The sequence below is a fragment of the Gymnoscopelus microlampas genome (genome assembly GCF_963454915.1).
Source record: "Gymnoscopelus microlampas genome assembly, chromosome: 3".
NCBI lineage: Eukaryota > Metazoa > Chordata > Actinopteri > Myctophiformes > Myctophidae > Gymnoscopelus > Gymnoscopelus microlampas.
The window spans coordinates 59,956,798-59,979,200 of NC_139940.1; the positions used below are offsets into that span (position 1 = coordinate 59,956,798).

General features: G+C 43.0%; 1 protein-coding gene across 2 annotated transcripts in view; it reads left to right on the plus strand.

The window, feature by feature from the left end:
* LOC311042465 (properdin-like) overlaps positions 1-22,403 on the plus strand; it is a 72,226-nt gene that overhangs the window by 10,446 nt on the left and 39,377 nt on the right. For both annotated transcript variants that reach the window (XM_084053212.1, XM_084053211.1), the window contains exons 4-5: positions 9,736-9,920; positions 11,129-11,302. In XM_084053212.1, the coding sequence (XP_083909338.1) occupies positions 9,736-9,920; positions 11,129-11,302 (359 nt within the window). The remainder of the gene's footprint in view (positions 1-9,735; positions 9,921-11,128; positions 11,303-22,403) is intronic.

Consider the following 22,403-nt stretch of genomic DNA (forward strand, 5'->3'; position numbering starts at 1 on the left):
ACAGACGCTGTGGAAGAGTGGAAGTTGAAGCGACCTAATATAACTATCCCTGTGACCACTGACAATGCCAGGAATATAGTTAATGCTGTTGGAGCTGCTGGGCAGGGGCCACAAATAGGCTGCTTTGCCCATGTCATTAACCTGGGTGCTCAGAAAGGAATGGCAGTGCAGCAGGTTTCTCATCTTCTAGCAAAGATGAGAAAAATGTTCACCTTCTTTCACAGAATCACAACAGCAGCCCATGTGTTGAAGACAAAGCAGGAAGCGCTGAAGGTTGATGACACAGACACAGACACAGACACAGACACACATACACAAACACGCAAACTTGTCCAAGATGTGCCAACGAGGTGGAATTCCTCTCATGATATGAAGGAAAGATACATTGAGGAGTGTCATGCACTAGGGTTCTGCATAACAAAAATGGAGTCTCACACAAGTCAAACAGTTTAAATGATGTTTATTTCTTAACTAATTACTAAAGATTAAATCAAAAATCAATGATAAAGTAGTGAGGTGTGAGCAAGTCAGTAGTCAGGGTGTCTGCAGTGTATGGATGTGTGGAGTGTGCTGTGTGCGTGTTGTAATAAGGGTGCGAAAAGGGAACTGAAAAGAACTGATTAGGCCAACATAGGCAAGGACCCACAGACAGGGACAACCTGTCTGTATGGAGGAGAGAGAGAGAATGAGAGACTGGGAGCAGCACTGCTTTTATACTCTCCCAGCCACACCCCTCTTAGGAGGGCCAATTGGCTGACGGCCTGCTCCCCTCTGCAGGTGACAGCACTGTGGCAGCTAGCAGGCCACAGTGAGGCAGAGGGGGGCAGGGCCGTCACCCCCCCCCCCCCCCATAAGAATGGGGTTCCACCACATTATGTTCCATCCATTATCTATAAAGAAAAACAAATCAAATTAGCAACCAATCATGGCCTCCAAAACCACTTTTAATACCAAATCTTCACTTTGTTACTTTGACTTTACATTTTTATTTCCAAGCCCCTACAGCCAAAACACTTTTTCCCGCCATAACAATACTTAAAGCAAAACCAATTAATACCTGTAACCTGTATGTACCAAGCCTGTTTCCCCACCCGCCACGCTATCCTGCCTCCAGCCTCAGCAACCAGTGCGCACAGGAGCAATTTAAGAGTTGAAGACAGGATAGCCTATTATGGAAAACACAAGATTAGGACAAGCAAAAACCAGGTATAACTAAATATTTAGTATGCACGAGAAAGTGCGTCTGCCATTACATTGGCAGAGCCTTTGATATGGCGAATTTCAATATTATATTAAAAGGCTGCAAAAACAACGCCCATCTCATCAATCTCTGGTTTGGATTTTGCAAAGACTTCAGAAACGTTAACGGGTTGTGGTCTGTGTAAACCACAAGTGGAGTCAACCCCGAACCCAGATACACATCAAAATGCTGTAGGGCCAATATCAATGCTAGGGCCTCTTTTTCAATTACAGAGTAGTTCAATTGATACCTGTTGAACTTTCGTGAATAGAACGCCACTACACGGTCGACCCCCTGCTTGTGTGACTGCAACAGAGCGGCCCCTGCCCCCACATTGGAAGTGTCTACCTGTAGCGAAAATGAGTCTCCCAGACGTGGAGCGGCTAACACAGGGGCTGAACATAACAGACTCTTGAGGTTTGTAAATGCCAACTGACATTTTGTGGACCAAATAAATAGAACATTCTTTTTAAGCAGACGAGTTAATGGCTCTGCTACGGACGAAAAGTTCTTACAAAAAGATCTGTAATAACCAACTAGGCCTAGAAATCGTCTTATTTCTCCTTTTGCAGTTGGGGAGGATAGTAAACTATAGCCTGGACCTTATCCTGAACCATGCAAACCTTACCTTGGCCCACCACCCTGCCCAAATATTTGACTGTTGCACGTGCAAATTCGCACTTGGCCAAATTAACCGTCAATTGTGCCCAGACCAATCTATCAAAAAGAGCTTTTGCACGTTCCATGTGCTCAGACCATGTATCACTAAAGATGACCACGTCATCAAGGTATACAGCGCATCCCTCTAAGCCAGCTACCACCCTATTCATGAGGCGCTGGAAAGTAGCGGGCGCGTTACGCAAACCAAAAGGCATAACATTGTATTTGTATAAACCAGACGGCGTAACAAATGCGCAGATCTCCTGCGCCCGCTTTGATAGAGGGACTTGCCAGTATTCTTTCAAAAGGTCGAACGTACTGACGTAAGTGGCTGATCCTACTTCGTCAATACAATCTTCCATGCGTGGAAGAGGAAACGCATCAGGCCTTGTGATGTCGTTGACCTTTCGATAATCAGTACACAGTCTGTAGGTCTTATCAGGCTTGCTCACCAGTAGGCAAGGTGATGCCCAACTCGAGTTGCATGGCTCAGCGATATGGTTATCAAGCATGTAACTAACCTCCATATTCAAAGTTTTACATTTTTCGGGTGAGACCCGATAGAAACGCTGTCGAATAGGTCGAATTGTACTATCAACCTCCACATCATGTTCAATTAAATGTGTACGTGAAGGCACATCTTGAAACAAAACAGGATATCCGTTAACAAGAGCCACCAACTCAGCGTGTTCATCATCCAAATAAGCCAAATTAGAGTCTAATTTCCTCAAAGATTCTGAATTGTTCAACCTACCTTGTAAAAGAGCATCAGGAATTTCACCCACGTCTGGATTAGCCCCCATAGCTGTAGACCCCTCTACCCTGGTAGTACAAAGAGCTGCATTAGCAGTTTTCCCAGAGTAATAGGGCTTTAACAGATTCACATGACAAAGTTTAGTCTTTTCCCTATTGTCTGGAGTAGCAATGGTGTAATTCTGCTCTGTGTCTTGTCTCACAACAAACAGCAGCAACGGCAACAAACAGCAAACCCTCCTGCAGAAAATAACCATATGCACTACTGTTCACCTTGTCAACAGACATGACTTTACCAAACATCTCTTGCAAACTGGGATCACTTTTCTGTTCTGCAGCCAAATCAGCATGTGACATAGACTTAAACTGCTCAGGTAGAGTCAAATCCAATAGACCAGAACCCATATCCCGATCCGTAACGTTGCAATCTGAGGTGGCCATGGCACGTGTAACAGCGCAAGCTGGATAAACCACTGCCCCCTCAGATGCAAGGTCCGGCCGTATAGGACCAGGCCACTTTCTAGTCACAATATTTGGTACCTGATCAGCCCAGACACGTTCGCCACATAGGTTGTTACCGAGAATGATGTCAACCCCTGCAACAGGCAACTCGGGCCGCACCCCAATGTGAACCTCTCCACTAACCAAGTCTGAAATGAGAGACAGTTTATGTACAGGAACAGAAAACACAAACATGCCCATTCCCTGAATCAGAATACTCTCGCCTGTATCAGTTTCAGTTGTAAAAGGTAACACAGACTCTCGTACAAAAGAATCAATCGATCCACAGTCTCGCAAGACTTTCACTGGCACTTTTTTGTCGCTTCCCATCACAGATACAAACCCATTAGAAATGAATGGCAAGTATGCCTCAACAGTTTTTGGCTTTAAGAGTGCATTCTGCTGTCCTAAAGGTAAAGCCACAGGGCTGAGTGAGTTGGCAAGTGCAGCTGGTTTCACTTGTGAGCTGGTGAACTTCCCTTTAGATTTAAGGACTGGACACTCGTTTTTCCAGTGTCCCTCAGCCTTGCAATAATGACATGCCTCTGATTTGTCATGTGCACCTGGTGTCACCTTGTTCTCAACCTTGTTGTCAACCGTGTTGCCATGGAACTCTGAACCACCCTTTACACGAGAAAACCTCTTATCAGTACCACTGCAGTTACCACTGTAGTTATGCCTGTGTAACAACACATACTCATCTGCTAAAAGAGCAGCCTCAGCAGGTGTTCTTACTTTGCTCTCATTGATATAAGTGGCCACATTAACTGGTACTGTATTCTTAAATTGTTCCAAGACAACAAGATTAAACAATTGTTCAAAATTCTGAACCTCTGAGGATGAACACCAGCGTGAGAATTGTGTAGTCAAATCTCTGACAAATTCAACATGGGACTGTTTGTCCTGTTTTTTCCAATTACGAAACCGCTGCCTGTAGGCCTCTGGCACCAATTCATATATTTTTAGGACAGCTGCCTTCACTTTTGTGTAGCTCATGCTATCAATAGGGCTTAACGCTGCAAAAGCCTCCTGTGCTTTACCTGTGAGCACATATTGCAACATTAAAGTGCGGTCTACATCAGACCAGTGTCTTGCATCTGCGATTCTTTCAAATAACAAAAAAAATGTGTCAGGATCCTTTTTGTTAAACCTGGGTACTAGCCTCAAGTTTGTACTGATGTCAGAGGATTTGGGACCTCTCCCCCTTTCAGGAGTGAGAGAGAGCAATGCATCGGAGGTTAGAAGGCCTTGTTGAATCAATTCAAGTTTTTTGTATTCAACGTCCAATTTTGCCATTTCAGTTTGCTGTTTTATTTTAGCCACTTCCACCAAATGCTGTTGTTTAAGCACCAAAAGTTCTTTCTTTTCTTGAAACCCAAGATCAGAATCAACCGAATCATCATCTTCGTCACCCTCCTCCTCCTCAACATTACTCTCATGAATGTTCTCCTGCACTTCCTCCTCTTTTAGAATGCCTTTAGTTACCAAACTCCCCAATACATTGGCCTTTACCGCATCCTTCAGAGTTTAATTTACTGTTATTTCAAAACGCCCTGCAATTAACAGCAATTGGTCCCTTGTGCACTTATTCAATAACTCCACTGAAGGAGATTTAACAAAATCCTCAACAACTGAGCTCATTTTGTGTGCAGATTACAAAAAAAATAATACGAAATGCAAGTGTTGGAACTGTGAACACAGGGCGCGGCACAAACTTAACAAAGTGGAGCAAACTCGTCACCTATTGTGACCCCCCAGGATCTGGCCCTACCCAAAATCACCACTAAGGGGAAATAACAAAATGAACAAAACACTAGCACTCTACCAGTACCAGCCTAGGGATTTGCACCAAGCACCAAAACCCATGCCCTGCATTCACCTCCCAACATTTACCTTAATGTTGAACCTGCACACACTGGGGCAAAACGCTCCCTCTGTCTCCAGGACCTAGTAGCAAAACAAACAAACACTTGTGTGAAAACTCCAAACAAACAAATTTCAACCAATGTCAAATTCAAAGCTCAAATTTTAACTTTAACTTATACCAAACTATACCAACCTAAGTTTTAGACGAGCCCCCATTTTGTCATGCACTAGGGTTCTGCATAACAAAAATGGAGTCTCACACAAGTCAAACAGTTTAAATGATGTTTATTTCTTAACTAATTACTAAAGATTAAATCAAAAATCAATGATAAGGTAGTGAGGTGTGAGCAAGTCAGTAGTCAGGGTGTCTGCAGTGTATGGATGTGTGGAGTATGCTGTGTGCGTGTTGTAATAAGGGTGCGAAAAGGGAACTGAAAAGAACTGATTAGGCCAACATAGGCAAGGACCCACAGACAGGGACAACCTGTCTGTATGGAGGAGAGAGAGAGAATGAGAGACTGGGAGCAGCACTGCTTTTATACTCTCCCAGCCACACCCCTCTTAGGAGGGCCAATTGGCTGACGGCCTGCTCCCCTCTGCAGGTGACAGCACTGTGGCAGCTAGCAGGCCACAGTGAGGCAGGGCCGTCACAGGAGCATGCTGCGGTGTATTCTGCAATGACACACAAGAGTGTGAAGAAAAATCTTAAAAACCTTGCGACATTATCTGACAATGACCTGAGACTGGCTGAAGAACTCGTCACTGTTATGAAACCCCTGAAAACTGTGACTACCCTTATGTGCACTGAGTCATCTCCATCCATATCAATGATCCTGCCATTGAAAATGATGATCCTGAAAACTATGGAACGGTCTGATGATGATTGCCCAGCAGTGAGGGATGTCAAATCAGCCATCAGGAAGGATCTGGAGCAGAGATCTGGAGCAGAGATACAATCCCTTCAGGATTACCTATACAACAGCACCGCTTTGGATCCACGATTCAAGTCTCTGCTACACTTGGATGTTGCCACTCGCCAGAGAGTCTATGGTGCACTCACCACAGAGATTGTGGTGAGCATTGAACAAGTAGGCATTCTTTTATTAATTCAGGTTATTTTATTTTATTCATGTAAAATTGTTTTATCATCCTGATTGGCGAATTCCAAACTTTGTTGGCCCACAAGAACCTACCTGACCTGGCGGAGACCTGTGCTCCGAGGAGCACTTTTTCTAGTTTTATATGGACCTGTTTTTGTTTAATAGCTGCTAAGAATGTACCCCAGAAGATGGTTGAGGTATAGCTCCACCGGAGAGATGTATTTATTTTATATGGACCTGTTTTTGTGTACTATGCTGCTAAGAATACACCCCAGAAGATGGGTGATTTATAGCTCCATCAGATATCATAGCACATTTATCTTTTACTTTTTACAAGGTGCTGTTTTAGTTTCATGTGCTGCTAAAAATGCACAGCAGAAAATGGGTCAGGTGTAGCTCCATCAGGTACATTTATTTGTATAAGATATTTTTGTTTTATAATACTGCTAAGAATACACCATGGAACAGTGGTTCTCAAACCTTTTAATATCAGGAACCCTCAAATTCATTGTAATGTATTTGGTAGTGGACCCCCATCTGAAAATATGTTGTGCTAGAGACATACAAGATTGTTGTTGTTAGACTGTTTAAGAAATATTCAAACATTTTCAAATGTGTTAGATTTTTTGGAAAATTGCAGATCTACAAGCTGAGCTTGTAGATTGGTTATTTTATATTCTATAGGGTTAAAATGGTTAAACTGATTTTTATGCCATATTAACACATTTTTTTCTGGGGAACCCCTGGAACCCCCCTCAAGGACCCCCTGCCTTAGAATATGGGTATTGTTCAATGTAATTTTATATTCTATAGGGTTAAAATGGTTAAACTGATGTTGATGCCCATATTAACACATTTTTCTGGGGAACCCCTGGAACCCCCCTCAAGGACCCCCTGCCTTAGAAGATGGGAATTGTTCAATGTTAAAACAAAATGCTGAATAAAGTACACATTTTGGAGAAAAAAAACTTTTTTTTCAGAGCTGCCAAGTCTCACCCTTTGAGAGTGAGAGTCACGCAATTTAACCTCTTAACACGCCACACTTGCCATTTCACACGCTTTTTCCCCCTCTCACAGCAAAAAAAAACAAAAAAACAGCAACCGGGTGGAAAACGTATATACATACACATACATACATACATACATACATACATACATACATACATACATATAATGGCGAAACGGCTGGGTGAAAATGGGCAATATATAGTTTGTTGTGAATGAATGGGCGTATGGGTGGCCGATATTGAAAAATATACTATCACAATATTTTGCAAGCTGTGTCACGATAGACGACATTTAGCACAATTTTTTCTTTTCTGTTCGTTTTTAGGATTCTTTTATTATGATTATTAATAACTTATATGATGATTAATTATATTTGATTAAGATTTATGATCTTATAATAATCATGGGCCAAGTATAATCATTATCTATAATCATTATCTAATAATGAATCATCATACATTTTATTAAGTAATGTGTTCACATAGAGACAGACAGGCTAGATATAGATAGATATATAGTTAGATAGATAGATAGAATATTCGTGTTATGCTGATGGATAGATAGATAATGTACATTTGTTTGTACTCAAGTACTGTACAAATTTGAGGGGTTTTAACTGTACTGGATTATCTTCAATTTTCTACTCCACTACATCTCAGAGGCATATTCTCCTTTAGTAAACTGTAGATGTGTATAATTATTACAAAACCTGCATTAACCACTTTATCCCTATGTACTTGTACACGCATGGCTTTGCGAGTTGTTGTGAGCTTGTAGATCAGCTGTTTTCTAAAGATTTTTTAAACATGTTGACTTATTAGAGGTTGCACATGAACTCTGCAGTCGCACTGAGGCGCTCCAACAATAACACATGTGGACGTGACATTGTGTCACAAAAACCCGCAAAAGACACCAAAATAACACTGTTCAACGGGCTAATTAGTTAGCATTGATGACATTGACCACACTGACGTTCATACAGGTTGTAGATGTTTAACATAGCCGTTTGAGTGACGACAGCAGCGTTGTTTAACATAGCCGTTTGAGTCACGACAGCAGTGTTAGCATTAGCCGCATGCTAACGCTACCCGTCCCTTAGCTTAGCCACACGCTAACGGCCCATTATAGGCAGCTCTTGGCTAATAATCCTTAAACCCAACTAACGGCAACACAGTAATGGACATAAGTATTCACATACGTGCTTTAGACAGCAACAACCAGCACAATTCATATTGTCATAGTCTTGACAATATGAATGACAGGGCTGCTGAGCTGGAAGTAAATCTGGACTGCTGATCTGGGATCTGCCCTCAGCATGAGACGACCAATGAGAGTTAGCGCTTAGGTTGTTGCTAAGATACAGTGTGTGACACATAGCGTCTCTGCCCCATAGCCTGTAGATCTCTCACACATGATTGGCGTAGCCTGCGTTGCCAGGTCTGCCTCTTGTATAAACGATTTTGGGCTTATTTGGACGTGCTTTTGGGGCTTGTTTGCATAGACCACAGCAGCGCTTGTTTCTCTCCCGTTTCACATGTGGCAACGAAGGTGCTGATTTGTTGTGGCAGATGATGATGATTGGCTGTTCAAAGAACCCTCCGGAAGTAAATTGTGGCTGGCGAAGTGATTTGCATAAGTATTGGGGCATAATGCGTTTGGTATTAATTGTACATCCTGTAAGTACAGTAACGGTATGGGAAGCAGGTATGCTGGGAGGCAGAATATTGAGGATTTTTTGTGAAAAGTTTGGAGTTAGTTGGGCCATGGGTCTGCTTGGATACCCTCCACATGCAATCATGATGACTCCATGAGTTTGCTTGTCAATTATTGTGGCAGGATGTCAGGAGCAACCAGACAACACTACGACCAGGTAGGGTCCATGTTAGCCCTGGTGCAGAGCGTTAGTGAGTTAGAGAGAACTCACTAACGTTCTGGACCAGGGGTAGGTCCAAATGTTTACAAATGGACTGCAGTCTGCACAGAACCCTAGCCATCAGATCCAAAGTAGACTAGGTTTTTTTGCGACCAAAAGACCATGTATTATGCAAGTACATAATGAGGTTGACCTAAGTTTCTCAGCTGCATTATATTTGTTATTAGTGTCTATATGTCCTCTGAAACAAAGGGGTTTATAGTGAAAACTTACTTAAGTAAGTGCTTTATTTATAAATAAAGCACTTTGAAACTGAAGATGATGGCCAATGTTGATGATAATTGATTGATACAAAATAAATAAGCCCCCCCCCCGCAACGTTTCTGTACCGAATTAAAGAAATAAAAAACAGAAATAAAAATGGAATATCCGCGAACCGAACCGAACCAAACCGAACCGAACCAAACCAAAGCAAACCAAACCAAACCGCGAAACGAAGTGCGCGTGCGCAATGGTCACACATGCACGCGCGCTGTGCCCACGTGCATGTGCTTTTGTATCGAAAAAGTATCGAACCATGACGCCAAAATATTGAATTGAACCGAACCGTGAATTTTGAGAACCGTTGCAGGCTTAATATATATATGTGTGTGTGTGTGTGTGTGTGTGTGTGTGCGTGCGTGCGTGCGTGCGTGCGTGCGTGCGTGCGTGTGTGTGTGTTTGTTTGTTTGCAGTCGTAGAACCATTTCTGAGTGGTCTTCATGGTCCCAGTGTTCAGAGCTGTGTGGTGAAGGCTTCAAAAGCAGAAGCAGGAAGTGTTTGGGTAACGTGGATCTGGATAAACGAGAGCCAGACCCTAAATGTGACATCCTGAAAAACTTCCAATCAGAACCCTGCAATGTTACCACCTGCTGCTCAGGTACCTGTCTGTCTGTCTGTCTGTCTGTCTGTCTGTCTGTCTGTCTGTCTGTCTGTCTGTCTGTCTGTTTGTCTGTCTGTCTGTCTGTCTGTCTGTCTGTCTGTCTGTCTGTCTGTCTGTCACCTGCCCTGCTGTCTGTCTCAATTATAATTAATAGAGATAGAAGAAAGACTAGTGGTTAAAGGGTAAGACCACTTTGGTAGAGGTTTGGGTTGTGTATTTACCTTGCCATGATGTAACTCCAAAGGTGGGCAAGAAATAAAAAATAATTGCTCCATTGATTATAAAATGATAATTCAAAATATGCTCCTCATTGACTTACATTGTACGGTAAAACAGCTCTCAAAGTCACTCTTTTAGCACATAAATGAACCCAAACATAGACAATATAGAGCATCACCAAACCCAGTACTGTTTGTTTTTTTAATAAAAATGTCAACTTCCTGTTGATTTTACTATTTGAAGATCTGGATCCGGATCCGCTGATCCAGTCCGGGTTTTCTACTTATTAAAAAATGCAAAATCAACAGGAAGTTGACATTTTTATAAACAAAAAAAAACAGTACTGGGTTTGGTGATGTTCTATATTGTCTGAATCGACTTTGTTTGCGTTCGTTTTTGGGCTAAAAGAGTGACTTTGAGAGAAGTTTTACCGTACAATGTAAGTCAATGAGGAGCATATTTTGAATTATCAATTTCTAATCAATGGAGCAATTATTTTTTATTTCTTGCCCACCTTTGGAGTTACATCATGGCAAGGTAACTACACAACCCAAACCTCTACCAAAGTGGTCTTGCCCTTTAAGTACCTGCTCACCACCGTAGAGTGTAGGGGTTTGAATCCACCACCGTACATCTGGTTTGTACCGAGCATCTATATGAACACAACTGGTCGTGTTCAGGGAGGGAAGACGGGCGGGAAGGGCGATCCCTGTCACTGCACATATTTCCTACAGACTGGGGGCGGAGCTTGTCATCAGGGAGTGTTGAACGGGAGGAATATGACAGTACGTCCTCCTCACTGGCAGGTGAGCCAGTAGGATACAACAGCAGTGGAAGGGATTACTTTGCTTAACGACCAAATTGTGGAGAAAAAGGGGTCAAAATAATTGGCTACTCTAAATTTGAAAAAAAGGATGACTAATTGTGTGTGTGTGTGTGTGTGTGTGTGTGTGTGTGTGTGTGTGTGTGTGTGTGTGTGTGTGTAGCTGCAGAGTGGAAGGAGTGGTCACCATGGAGTGAGTGTTCTGTGACATGTGGCGGAAGGGGCGGAGTCAAGGAGAGAGTGAGGGTGTGTCATAGTGTGAAGGCGGAGTGTGTCGACACATGTGAGGGAGAAAAGCACCAATCACAACCCTGCACTTCAAACCAGCCCTGTCCAGGTACCCGTCTGTCTGTCTGTCTGTCTGTCTGTCTGTCTGACTTATGTACTGTGTATTTAGTTTTTACTTCACCCAACGAATAATGGTAGACATGCTCCACCGACATTTAATTTGAAGAAACAATCATGGAAAAACATTACAAAATATTAAAGCATACAACTTGCTTTGATTTCAAGGTAAATTTGTCTGTTTAATTCCACACATCCCCAATAATTCTACCATGTTTTTTCATCAGTTGCTACTTTAAAACATGACTTTTAGAACAAGAGTTGTATCTAGTTAAACTAGAAATATTGTTCCTGAAGAAACAATGTGGGCTCGCTTTAAAGCCACAAATTCAGTTTGACTTGGTCTTTGTGTTGTGTGTGGGTGCAGACTTGCCTCTGGTTGATCAGATCGGGAGCACCTGTTATCATTCTCCTAATTGTCATCAGTTAATGGCTTGAACAGCTGATGGTAGTAAGGGGATGGAGGGGTATAGGGGGCAGGAGTGATGGGTGCGGGGTGCTTCCCCCTGGCTCCAGTGAGCTTGTAGATTAGCTCTTCACTATGGCTTAAAGGACGCCTTCACCGATTTTCAACCTATCTTCATATAATTGGTCCTCACTAATACTCATGATAAAATGGTACAATTTTTTCCTACTTGGTCTGTGTCTCATGGGAGGGCTGTGGACAGTCCAGAAACCCGTCTACCAGTGACATCATCGTTAGGCATGATTTTTTTTTCCAACAAGATTTCACATTTTTTATTGCATTGCAACTTTCCAGGAATAGAAAGCCTGCAGTTTCTATTAGCTTGGATTCCCCATTGATGATGTCACTGGTAGACGGGACTCTGAACTGTCCACAGCCCTTCTCTGAGACACAGACCGAGTAGTTTTTATTTTTACCATTTTATCATGAGTATTAGTGAGGACCAATTATATGAAGATAGGTTGAAAATTGGTGAAGTCGTCCTTTAAAGTGTGTGTGTGTGTGTGTGTGTGTGTGTGTGTGTGTGTGTGTGTGTGTGTGTGTGTGTGTGTGTGTGTGTGTGTGTGTGTGTGTGGGGGGGGGGGGGGGGGGGGCATCAAAATATACTTTGAGTACCAAAGTAAAAGTACTACAATTTTCAGAAAATAGCCGATCTACAAGCTCATAACGCGTCACATTGTAGCTGTATGTGGTTACTGTAGGTTTTGTATTAATAATACAATCTGCAAAGTAACAAGTAACTAAAGCTGTCAAATGATGTAAAAGGACCTCACAATTAATTAAACTGTGCATTGTAAGCACTTGCATAGTACTTGAGTAAATATACTTAGTTACTTTGCAGCACCACTGAGCAGCCAATGACTGACAGATTAGGTACTACCAGCTGCACTGATTGCTAGAGTGTATAGGTACTTGGGTTTATACTAATGGTCTTAACTAAAAATGTATACATCACACAGCTTAGATCTTTGGATTAAATCGGAGAGCAGATCTGTGCGCACTTGGTGATGTAAAACAGTGTAAAACATGTGGCCACAGTGACTTTACGAAAACTTGGGCAAACACGGGCACAGCCCACAATGAAAAGCAAAGGTTATTAGCTTTTTTATTTGGACGTGACAGAAGAAGAAGAAGAGAGTAATCTTATAATCTGGCTTTAAAGGAGAATTCCGTTCATTTTAAGTGTTATGTTTGATGTGCGTCAAATCACTTACCAACGTAGAAATGAAAATCGCGTGACTCCACCGATCCCCCTATCGACCCCCACCGTTGGCATGATAGTAGGATAGTGGATAGCCCAAATTCGCCTATTTTAACAAATGCAAAGTCTGTTTTTTTGCTTCTAGTACTCATTGTTGAGTCCCATGATAATGTAACAGGCGCTAAAACTCCGAGAAGCTAACGGCTAATAACAGAACGAGCTAATGCTGGTTGCCGGTTTCTCTCCCGACCTGGCAACCTGGGGCTGCCATGCAGAGAGATAAGCAGCCCCAGCATTAGCTCGTTCTGTTATTAGCCGTTAGCTTCTCGGAGTTTTAGCGCCTGTTACATTATCATGGGACTCAACAATGAGTACTAGAAGCAAAAAAACAGACTTTGCATTTGTTAAAATAGGCGAATTTGGGCTATCCACTATCCTACTATCATGCCAACGGTGGGGGTCGATAGGGGGATCGGTGGAGTCACGCGATTTTCATTTCTACGTTGGTAAGTGATTTGACGCACATCAAACATAACAGTTAAAATGAACGGAATTCTCCTTTAAGAACATCTTTGTCAACCTGTCTATTCCCCAAGTGGCAAGCTAGCCTAACCCCTGTAATGCTGCTTTTATATTAAATATGCTGTAAGTGATATGTGTTGGTTAAAAGCGAATCTCTCAAGACAGATTCTGCTAACAGCAGAATGTGTCAGCACCACTGGTTGCCGGTTTCTCTCCCGACCTGGCAACCTGGGGCTGCCATGCAGAGAGATAAGCAGCCCCAGCATTAGCTCGTTCTGTTATTAGCCGTTAGCTTCTCGGAGTTTTAGCGCCTGTTACATTATCATGGGACTCAACAATGAGTACTAGAAGCAAAAAAACAGACTTTGCATTTGTTAAAATAGGCGAATTTGGGCTATCCACTATCCTACTATCATGCCAACGGTGGGGGTCGATAGGGGGATCGGTGGAGTCACGCGATTTTCATTTCTACGTTGGTAAGTGATTTGACGCACATCAAACATAACAGTTAAAATGAACGGAATTCTCCTTTAAGAACATCTTTGTCAACCTGTCTATTCCCCAAGTGGCAAGCTAGCCTAACCCCTGTAATGCTGCTTTTATATTAAATATGCTGTAAGTGATATGTGTTGGTTAAAAGCGAATCTCTCAAGACAGATTCTGCTAACAGCAGAATGTGTCAGCACCACTGGTTGCCGGTTTCTCTCCCGACCTGGCAACCTGGGGCTGCCATGCAGAGAGATAAGCAGCCCCAGCATTAGCTCGTTCTGTTATTAGCCGTTAGCTTCTCGGAGTTTTAGCGCCTGTTACATTATCATGGGACTCAACAATGAGTACTAGAAGCAAAAAAACAGACTTTGCATTTGTTAAAATAGGCGAATTTGGGCTATCCACTATCCTACTATCATGCCAACGGTGGGGGTCGATAGGGGGATCGGTGGAGTCACGCGATTTTCATTTCTACGTTGGTAAGTGATTTGACGCACATCAAACATAACACTTAAAATGAACGGAATTCTCCTTTAAGAACATCTTTGTCAACCTGTCTATTCCCCAAGTGGCAAGCTAGCCTAACCCCTGTAATGCTGCTTTTATATTAAATATGCTGTAAGTGATATGTGTTGGTTAAAAGCGAATCTCTCAAGACAGATTCTGCTAACAGCAGAATGTGTCAGCACCACTGCCCTAAACATGTCATAGGCCTCCGTCGGTCAGGGTTGACCATGGTTTCGCACATCCTACGGGTCTAGTCTGGAGCAGCGTCTCTTATGACTGAAGAGCCCTATACGGGAGTGGCAGTCTCGGTCACAGAGATCACATATGTATGTGGTTGTTGGTCTGTCTGTGTTGTTCCGCTCTTTTCTTCAGGCCCTCTTGTCTTTCGCTGCGTCTGACAGGTTTTTTCCCCCTGTCATGAGGTGTTGGTATATGGTACTTCTCCACTTTGTGCGGTCAGATGCAAGAGTTTCCCAGGACTTGGTGTTGATGTCAAGGGCCTTCATGTCTCTCTTACAGACATCTCTGTAGCACAGGTGGGGACGACCTGTTGTTCTCCTCCCATATGCCAGTTCTCCATAGAGAAGGCCTTTGGGAATGTGACCGTCCTCCATACGATGCAAATAGCCCAGCCAGCGCAGCCTGCGATGTCTGAGCTGTGTGTACATGCTGGGGAGACCAGCACGTGTCAAAACATCAGTGTTGCACACTTTGTGTTGCCAGGATATGCCCAGGATGCGGTGGAGGCTTCTCAGATGGAAGGAGTTGAGTCTTCTCTCCTGCCTGGCATAGGTTGTCCACGTCTCGCTGCCATACAGTAGCGTGCTGACAACGCAGGCGTTGTACACTGCCATTTTGGTTTTAACTGTCAGCTTAACTGTTCGGTTTTAACAAATTCACAATACAAGGTCTACTAAACTGGAAGACTCATTAAGCACTGAGCTTGTTTAAGATGAGATCCCCATGCACACAATTCATGATGACATATAAGAGACAGACAGATATACACACTACTATACAGAATGTCATACAATCAGTTTACAGGTTACTGGTATGAAAAGTGAAAAATGTGTACAAGAGAAGAAAAAGAAAGGGGGGGGGGAGTAGGGGGGTAGGTTAGGACTTGGGATAGGTTAAGACTTGGACAGGGGCCATTTTAGAATTGCAGCCTCCTGAAGGTGTATCTTTAGGGCAGTTTTGAAAGTGAGTAGGGCTTTACACTCCTTTACTCCTTTTGGTAGGGCATTCCACATTTTTGATGAATAGCATGAGAACAAGTTCATTTCCTTTGTTGAGCCAAAAAAGGGTTGAACATGATTTGTGGAGCTGCCTCTGGTGTTATGATCATGGACTTCATTAACATTTTGGAAGTATTTTGACAAATACAGGGGGGTCCCAATGTTGTGGTGTATCTTGAAAACAAGGCCCATAGCAAGTTGCTGTACTCTGTCCTCAACCCTAAGCCATCCAATCCTAGCAAAATGAGCAGGGGTTAGATGGGTTTTGTGATTGAGGCCAAGAAGTAGCCTTACAAGTTTGTTTTGGGATGTTTGGAGCCTTGTTTTTAAGGCCTTGGAGGTGTTGTGATACCATGAAGTGCATGCATAATCATAATAACCTTGTATGAGGGCCCCTGCAAGAATCTTCAGAGTATTCTTACTGACTAGATGATCAATCCTCCACAAATAGCGTGTTCTTTGGTTGACCTTTTTGATCGCTCTTTCGGCGTTTTTGTTACCGGAGAGGTTTGCCTCCAAGATGGAACCCAGGTACGTAATTTCCTCCTTTCTTGTGATAACATCATCACCCACTTTGATCGTGAAACTCTCAGCCTTGCTGCAGCCTGTCCCTGTCCGAGACTAGCAGGGCCAAGTCATCTGCGAACAGGAACAGTTTACAGTCGCAGGCTGAAGACATATCATTCACATATATCAGGAACAGAAAAGGTCCTAGTATACTTCCTTGAGGAACACCATAAGTCACTGGGAGGGGAGGGGACTGGGTGCCGTTTACTTCCACCACCTGCCTCCACCACTTGCCTACCCTTCCAGGTAGGATCTCATCCAGTTCACCGACGTAACATCAAAACCTATTGCTTTGAGCTTATTGATCATAATTGGGTGATTAATGGTGTCAAAGGCCTTCTGGAGGTCCAGCATGACCATGCCGCAATATTTGCCCTTGTCGACATCTTGTTTGATAGAGTCGTTCAAATAGAGAAGGCATGTGTCAGTGGCGTGGTTTGTTCTGAAACCAGATTGGAATTTGTAGATTAGATTTTTCTCGGCAAGATACTTATCGACCTGTTCATATACTATTTTTTCCATGACTTTCGAGATGGAGCTAAGAAAAGAAATAGGGCGGTAGTTGCCAGGGTCTAATTGGTTTCCTTTTTTGAAATCGTTAGGGACCCGTCCCTGTATGATGTATGTATGCCAAAGGGCTCGGAGGAGCTGTTGAACTGCACTGTCCCCTTCATATTGTTGTAGAAGGATGTGATCAGGCTGCGCAATTTTGGTGGGCATCCTATCTTTGGAAGAATCTCAAAAAGTTCTTCCCTGCTAACCATATCAAAAGCCTTAGTTAGGTCAATGAAAGCGATAAACAGGGGCATCTGCTGTTCTCTGCACTTCTCCTGAAGTTGCCTAAGGGAGAAGATCATGTCTGCCGTTGACCTTCCAGCTCGAAACCACACTGTGACTCTGATAGACACGTTCGGCCAGCTTTTGCAGGTGAGACAAGATGACTCGGCCGTAGACTTTGCCAACAATGTTGAGGAGGGAGATGCCTCTGTAGTTGTTACAGTCACTTCGCTCACCCTTGTTCTTATATAGGGTGATGATTTTTGCATCTCTCATATCCTGTGGTACACCTCCTTCTTGCCAGTACTGACACAGGACCTCATGCAGTGGAAGCAGTAGGGTGGTCTTCCAGCACTTTATCAGGTCCGGGGGGATTCTGTCGCTGCCTGGAGCCTTCCCTGTGGTCAAGCTGTCTATGGCCTTGCTGAGCTCCTCTAGAGTTGGTTCTGTGTCTAGTTCCTCCATAGTTGGTAGGCATGTAATGGCATCGAGGGCGGAGGGAGACACGATTGTTTGTCTTGAGTAGAGGTCGGAGTAGTGTTCCACCCATCTCTCTATCTGCTGGCCCTCGTCTGTGTCTCTCCTGTGGAGGATTTGAGGGGAGCTGTCTTGCACTGGGCTGGTCCAAGCGCTTTCTTGATGCCATCGTACATCCCCCTGATATTGCCTGATAAGGCATCTGCTTGGATGTCTTAGCTGAGCTGTGTCCAGTACTCATTGGCACAGCGTCTGGCAGTCTGCTGGATCTTACTCCTTGCAGCCCTGAGAGACTGCAGGTTCTTATCACTTGGTGACCGCTTATATTCCATGAGGGCGGTGCGCTTGGCTGTAATGACAGGGGTCATCTCAGACGACTTGGACTCAAACCAGTCATTGGTCCCAAAGGACCATGAGTTGTGGTCTGCGCCCACTCTGGCGTTGAAGTCGCCAAGGAGGATGAGTTGTTCCTGGCTGGGAACGTCCCTGATGGTGACTCAGATGTAGCAGACAGTGTGGGGGCATAGGCGCTGACAAGGGTGATGGGGCCTTCAGAGGTGTTGAGGCGGAGAGTAAGGAGGCGTGCTGAGCCGTTGCTGGCAGGTTCGATCAGATTCAGCAAGGTGTACTGCAAAGCCTTTTTCATGCTCTCTGGGCGCAGTGGAGCTCTTCGTTTAATAACGGCTGTTTTCCTGTTTTCCTGGCGTCGCTAGTGTCTTGGAGGTTTTCAGATAGGCCTGTCATCATTGTCCGTACGTTCCAACATCACAGTTTTAGAGCTGGTCTCTTGTTTTGTTTTTCTTTTGTTGCCGGGTGCTATGTAGGGAAAGGGGCGCAGGATGATAGCCTGGGCATGGTAATTAAGAGGACATAAGTATAAGTATCACCAACATGTTACTGATTATAGAGAATGTGAAATTATTGTAATTGGTTGTTTATTCGCTGCGCAATGTATGAATTGAATGTATAGAGCAGGCAAAGATTTATTACAGGGACAGAGCTCTCAGCTCTGTACCTGTTTTGATATTGGCAGTATTCTGTCACTTCTTCTTCTTCTTCTTCTTCTTCTTCTTCTTCTTCTTCTTCTTCTTCTTCTTCTTCTTCTTCTTCTTCTTCTGCCACTTTTCGCAGTTCTGGCTGAACCGTGCTGTCGCTTTTTACGAAACTCGGCCATATGGTAGATGGTCATGAAAAACGATCAAAAAATAATTCTCACAATCTTTCGTCCAAAGGTGGCGCTATAGCACTCAATTGAAAATGCCAACTTTGAACAGGTACAACTCATGCCCTGTTTGACCTACAACCATGAAACTTGGATAGACATACAGACAGATGTGCCACTTCAAAACTTCACACGTTACTGTTCTTTCCCTGAAAGTGCCCTGAAAATGCATTTTTTTCCTCCCTGTTCTGCCCTTAAAAATGCACTGTTTTGCCCCTGAAAAGAAGTTGTCACTACACACCCCCGTTTTTCCCTTCAACAGACATCCATATACATGAGAACAAAATAATGTGTGTTGAAGAAGGTGTCCGACTCATTATGAGGCGAAAGGTGATTTGAAGAGGTCCTTGACCAGTTGCTCAAATTAATTAGCATCTTAAAAGCAGTGATCATCAAAATAATTCAGCATTTTAAATGCCCTTCTTTGTCCCTCTTATTGCCCTGGGAATCCCCTGAAAATTCACTGTCTTGCCGATGGCAGGACATTTGAAGTTTTGAAATGGCACATCTGTATGCGTCTCCTCATGCTGAACAACTTTCACCCTCTGACTTTTGACCTCTGACCTTTAGATTTCCCACCATTTTGAATTATATGAAAAACAGTCATTGGCTCCTAACTTCTGCATTTTTTCACTTATGGAAAATCCGCTCCCGTCATTATGTCGGCAGAGGTCCAAAGTTCAAGTGTTAAACGTTTTGTGCAGATTGCTCCAAAATCCTAGGATTCCATAGATTTTAACTATTGCAGTTTTATGAAAATTATTCATCTGCGCCTAAAACATACATGCAGACTCACATTTCTTTGAAACTTTGAAGAAATGTACAGGGTCATTCCAAATATCACTGAAACCAATCTTACTCCAATTGGCCAAAGGGGGGCGCTATAGCAATTTCTTGAAAATGCAGACTTTAAACAGGTATAAGTCATGCCTCGTTTGGCCGAAAGTCGTGAAACTTGCTTACACTTGTGCCTTGACTCATGAGGAACACACGTATCGATTTGACCATTAAGCTTCGCCCTTAGATTTTCCGCAATTTTGAGCAGTTTGAAAAATACTTGTTTTTGCCAGTTCTGGCTTAACCGTGCATACACTTTTTACGAAACTCGGCCATATGGTAGATGCTCATGAAAAACTACCAAGAAATAATTCTCACACTCATTCGTCAAAGGGTGGCGCTATAGCACTCAATTGAAAGTGCCAACTTTGAACAGGTACAACTCATGCCCTGTTTGACCTACAACCATGAAACTTCGATACACACACGCGTCTCTTCATGCCCGACAACTTTTGTGGTCTGACTTTTGACCTCTGACCTTTAGATCGCCCACCATTTTGAATTATATGAAAAACAGCCATTGGCTCCTAACTTCTGCATTTTTTCACTTATGGAAAATCCGCTCCCATCATTATGTCGGCAGAGGTCCAAAGTTCAAGTGTTAAACGTTTCGTGCAGATTGCTCCAAAATCCCAGGATTCCATAGATTTTAACTATTGCAGTTTTATGAAAATTATTCATCTGCCCCTAACACATACATGCAAGACTCACATTTCTTTGAAACGTTGCAGTAATGTAGAGAGTCATTCCAAATATCACTGAAACCAATCTCACTCCAATTGGCCAAAGGGGGGCGCTATAGCAATTTTTTGAAAATGCAAACTTTAAACAGGCAAAAGTCATGCCTCGTTTGGCCGAAAGTCGTGAAACTTGCTTACACTTGTGCCTTGACTCATGAGGAACACATCTATCGCTTTGACCAGTAAGCTCCGCCCTTAGATTGTCCGCAATTTTGAGCAGTTTGAAAAACACTTAAACCCAGGATTTTTCAGCTATTTGCGTGAAACTGTATCATCTGTGTGATCTCCTTTTTCACAGTTCCTTGTCTGTTGGTCCAATGGCGTCTCCCTTAAATGAGTGCCTCACAATCTCAAGGTCGTCAGTTTAAGCTTCACTTGCAGACTTCATTTAAGTTGAATTGCAAACAACATGACTGTATCAATGAATACATGTGCAAATGGTAAAGATAACCTGAAATGCATATTTGAGAGTACGTTTTTCAACGTATGACATACTTCATTCTGAAAATAGCCGATCTACAATCTCAAAACCTTTCAGATAGTAACGTGTTTCTGAGCTTGTAGATCGGCTGCTTTCACTGTTTTCGGTTTGCGAGGAGACATACAATTTCTCTATTGGTAAATGGTTTGTGAACGAGTGATCTTAGTGTTGGCTTGGTTCATGACAGAAGGCAAGAGTTTATGATCTTCAACAGACAACATCAGCCTGGACAAAACTATAGCACTATAGGTAGTGTTGCAGCCTATTAGTCCGAAGGTTGAGAGTTTGATTCCTGTTAATGGCAATAGGTTGAGATGTCCAATCAATCCATTCTGTTTTCATCTCTCTCTCTCATCAATCTATTCCGTTTCCATGTCTCTCTTCAATCTATTCCGTTTCCATGGCGCTCTCTCTCTCTCATCAATCTATTCCGTTTCCATGTCTCTCTCTCTCTATCTCTCTCTCTCTCTCTCTCTCTCTCTCTCTCTCTCTCTCTCTCTCCCTCTCTCTCTCTCTCTCTCTCTCTCTCTCTCTCTCTCTCTCCAGTTTCCATCTCTCTCTCTCTCTCTCCAGTATCCATCTCTCTCTCTCTCTCCAGTATCCATCTCTCTCTCTCTCTCTCTCTCTCTCTCTCTCTCTCTCTCTCTCTCTCTAGTTTCCATGTCTGGCCCTGTATTATCGCTGCTTGCAGCTATATTTTTTTCATTGCAGTTGAAAAGGCTTTAGAAATGTGAGAGAAAAACACCTGCAATGGCTCACTAGAGTGGAATTTTCAGTTAAAACTTTTGAAACCTTTAACCTATGAATGTGTGAACCGTGTATCTATCGGTACAGCGACCAGCCGTTACGCGTCTTGGCACAGGGCTTCAGACAGCAGGCATACATTTAACTTGAAAAGTGAATCTGTGTAATTTAAGTAAATATTGTTCACTCTGTTGCTACCAGTGAATATTCTAGGCTATAATCATTCATGTACAGATGTGCCACTTCAAAACTTCACACGTTACTGTTCTTTCCCTGAAAGTCCCCTGAAAATGCATTTTTTTCCTCCCTTTTCTGCCCTTAAAATGCACTGTTTTGCCCCTGAAAAGAAGTTGTCACTACACACCCCCGTTTTTCCCTTCAACAGACATCCATATACATGAGAACAAAAGAATGTGTGTTTAAGAAGGTGTCAGACTCATTATGAGGCGAAAGGTGAAAATTAATTAGCATCATAAAAGCAGTGATCATCAAAATAATTCAGCATTTTAAATGCCCTTCTTTGTCCCTCTTATTGCCCTGGGAATCCCCTGAAAATTTACTGTCTTTGGCGATGGCAGGACATGTGAAGTTTTGAAGTGGCACATCTGTATGGCTATCCATTATAATCATTAATCCATATAATCATTCATATAGACTATCCATTATAATCATTAATCCATATAATCATTCATAGGCTATCTATTTTTCACTCAAGAGTGTAAATGTAGCGTAACCATTTCCTAAACCCCGTTCGTGTACCTAATTCAAGCTCACCGCTACAGCGATTGCGCTATTTTATACGTTTTTGTCATAAAGATTTTACAT